The following is a 3,691-nucleotide window of genomic DNA, read 5'->3' on the forward strand; positions in this document are numbered from 1 at the left end:
CGAGTAAAATTAGGGTTTATAAGGGAACCCTTTGCAATCAGTCGTAACATTGAGGAAATCAAGACCAATCAAGAAAGAATCATGTCTCTGCTTTTCAACATATAAATAGCAAGGGATGGACAGGCATACTAGACATGCAGGGTCAAACATATTATCAAAGAGGAGCAAATTGAACATACAACAGTAGCGGTAGTAAGTTAGGATTCAGTAGTAAAGAAACCTACTCGAAGCACAGTAGGCAACAAGGTCAAGTAGTCATGGATCATACGTAGAGCCAAAGTGCAGAAATCAGTCTTAACAGGTAAAGAAAGTCAGAAACAAATAAAGAACTCATAGTAATATGTGAGGAAAACCCATTTAAGAAATTAGGGTTTATGCCATAGTCGAGTTAAAAATGGTAAGAACTCAGAACCAGGTAAGTCGAGCAAGAAAATGATTCAAACACAAAGGACTCAATCAAAACAGACATTCATACAAACAAACAAAAGACAACTTCAGAACTCGGTTAAAACCCAAAAGTACCTAGGGTTTCAACAAGATGAACCAAATAGAAGAAAAACATAAGCACATCGTTTAAACATAGTAAAACAACACTGAAAATCGGAGAAGTGGTCTTTAAGAAGAGTTTTAAGAAACCCTAATTTGAAAATGAAGAGTCACTGTGAATGAAAATCGAAAAACCTTTTGGAAAACATCAAGAAGTTCATAACGTGCACAGATCTAAGACAGATCTGAAAGAAAATCAAAAAGCTCTTAAAGCTAGGGTTTCAAAGAACCCAGAGAAAGCGAGAAAGACTTTGAAAAGTTACTGATCTAGCCGGAAAAGTCAAGGATCTGACTTGAACAGCCATGGATGGCCGAAAAAAGACCAGAGATCGATGTTGAGCAGGGATTGGACCAGATCCCTTCGAGATCTGTCCATGGAACCACAAAAATAGGTAACTAGTAGACATAGGAGACGAGTACACGCCTCCAATCACCATGGGAGTCCATGGATTAGGTGGGGATTGAAGGGAATCAGGGTACATTTGGGTGGCGGCGGCTAGGGTTTAGGCGGTGTTGCAGAGAGAGTTTGAGAGGAAGGGGATTCTAAGGCGGCGGAGTGTAACAAATGGTAGGGTTTTGGGGTCGTTTGGGACTAATTAAGGTAAGGGGCGATGGTGGCCGTTGATCTGAATGATTAACGGCCTAGATTAAAAGGGTAGGTGGATAATCCGGGTTCGGGCTGGTTTTAAAGGGTTTAGTGGTCGGGTTAAATTAGAAATGGGCTGGGGAATTGGGTCTGATTTGGGGTTAAATTGAAAGCCAATTTAGGCTAAAATTTAAATAGCCACTTTTTCCCCTTTTAATTTATACAAAATAGTAAATGGCTTCTGAGAATAAATTGAAAATACTAAAATGCTTTATAACACATAGTTAACAATTTAAAAATACCAAACTCAATTTTATGAATATAAGACACAATTAAACCTTAAAAATTGTTGATATTGCAATTGTGTGCAATTTAGCTTTAAAAATACTAAATGAATTTGTAAAAATATGTAAAAAAATTATTTTAGCCATATTTTGGCATAAATATGGAAATCCTATAGATGAATTACCCAAATAATAATTTTGGACATAATTATTGGGATTTTGTGGATGAAATATAAGGGAAATAGATCAATTTAAAACCTTAAAAATTATGGAAAAATAATAAAACGCTTGGACATGCTTATATATGTATATATACGCTATTTTGAAAGTATTTTGCATATTGAAAATATATAGGAAAAAATTGGGTGTCAACATTCCTGAAGATGAGGAAATTTCTATAGTGCCAAAGTCTATCAATACAGGTGAAATTGCTTCTGAAGAAATGACTAATCAACAATATCAGTCAACTATGAATCTTACAGAACATCATGAGTCCACTACAATCGATCTAACAAACTCTACTGAAAAAGAACCAGAATTTGTTGTCCCAAATGAATGGAAAAGTGAACCTAGATATCCTCATAAGTATATCATTAGAGACCCTCAGAAAGGAATGAAAACTAGAAGATCTTTAAAGCAGACATCAAATATTGCTCTCATATCCCAATATGAACCAAAAAAGGTAGACGAAGCACTTGGAGACAAAAGCTGGAAAACTACAATGAAGGAAAAGCTTGATCAATTTGAGAAAAACAAGGTATGGGAACTCATTCCTAAGCCACCAAATGCATCCATTCTTGGAACAAAACGAGTATTCAGAAATAAGTTGAATAAGTCTGGACAAGTTGTGCGAAACAAATCCAGACTAGTTGCACAAGGTTACTCACAACAAGAGGGAATTGATTATGTGGAAACTTTCGCCATTGTTGCCAAGTTAGAATCTATTCGCATTTTATTAGCTTATGATGCTCATAAGTGTTTCAAACTGTTTCAGATGGATGTGAAAAGGTGCCTTCTTGAATGGATTCATCTCTGACGAAGTCTTTGTTAAGCAACCTCCGGGATTTGTAAATGAATCCTTTCCACATCATGTCTACAAATTGTCCAAAGCATTGTACGACCTAAAACAAGCTCCCAGAGCTTGGTATGAAAGGCTAAGTTCATTTTTGGTTGAACATGGGTTCGACATAGGTATATTGATACCACTCTTTTATCAAACGATCTTCTCTGGGTAATTTAATTGTACAAATTTATGTAGATGATATTTTTTTGGCAGTACTAACCATGTTTTGTGAAAGGACTTTTCAAACATTCTGAAAGGAGAACTTGAAATGAGTATGATGGGAGAACTAACATTCTTCCTTGGACTTCAGATCAAGTAAGTACAGAAAGGGACCTTTATTAGTCAAACAAAATATACGAAAGAACTCATCAAAAAATTTAGTATGTCTAATGCAAAGTCCATAGGAACACCTGTGAGTCCATCAACCACTTTGGATGAAGAGATAAATGGTAAGAATGTTGATGAAACAATGTATCGAGGTATGGTTGGCTCATTACTCTATCCTACAGCTAGTCGACAAGATATTATATTAAGAATTTGCAAATGTGCTAAGTATCAGTCGGCTCCTAAGGAATCTCACTCGACCGCTGTTAAACGTACCATCAGATATTTGATAGGGACAGTCGACTATGGTTTATGGTACGAAAGTCTAGAATTTTTTTATCTCAAAGTCTTTTCAGATGCAGATTTTGTAGAGATAAACTTGACAGAAAAAGCACAAGTTGAACGTGCCAATTACTTGGAAAATCCCTTATATCCTGGCACAGCAAAAAATAAAAAGTTGTGTGGCTCTATCTACCACAGAGGTAGAATATTTGGCAGTAGGCAACTGCTGCACACAAGTACTATGGATCATGCATCAACTGTTAGATTATGATTTATGCCTTAATTCTATTCCTATTATGTGTGACAATACCAGTGCTATTTGTTTATCAAAAAACTCTGTGCATCACTCTAGGGCAAAGCATATTGAGATTAAGCATCATTTTATATGTGATCATGTTGCTAAAAGAGATATTGTGTTAGAATTTGTAAATACTGAAAATTAGTTAGCAGATATTTTTACAAAGCCTTTACTTGAAGAAAGATTTTGTTTCCTCCGAAACAAAATTGGTATCTGTACAATTCCCTCATAACCTTGTTTAATGTTTTCCATAATTACTGTGATTTATTTCCATATATCTCGTTATTTTCACTCAAAAAAAATTTGTA

The 3,691-nt window shown here is 35.4% G+C and overlaps 1 protein-coding gene across 1 annotated transcript; it reads left to right on the plus strand.

Annotated features, from left to right (window-relative positions):
* Positions 1-2,861: 2,861 nt before the first annotated feature.
* LOC109240363 lies at positions 2,862-3,356 on the plus strand. The gene has a single exon (XM_019406993.1). It carries the CDS (start codon positions 2,862-2,864, stop codon positions 3,354-3,356), a length of 495 nt encoding a protein of 164 aa, XP_019262538.1.
* Positions 3,357-3,691: the final 335 nt, after the last annotated feature.

Source organism: Nicotiana attenuata, unplaced genomic scaffold (genome assembly GCF_001879085.1).
Source record: "Nicotiana attenuata strain UT unplaced genomic scaffold, NIATTr2, whole genome shotgun sequence".
NCBI classification, from domain to species: domain Eukaryota; kingdom Viridiplantae; phylum Streptophyta; class Magnoliopsida; order Solanales; family Solanaceae; genus Nicotiana; species Nicotiana attenuata.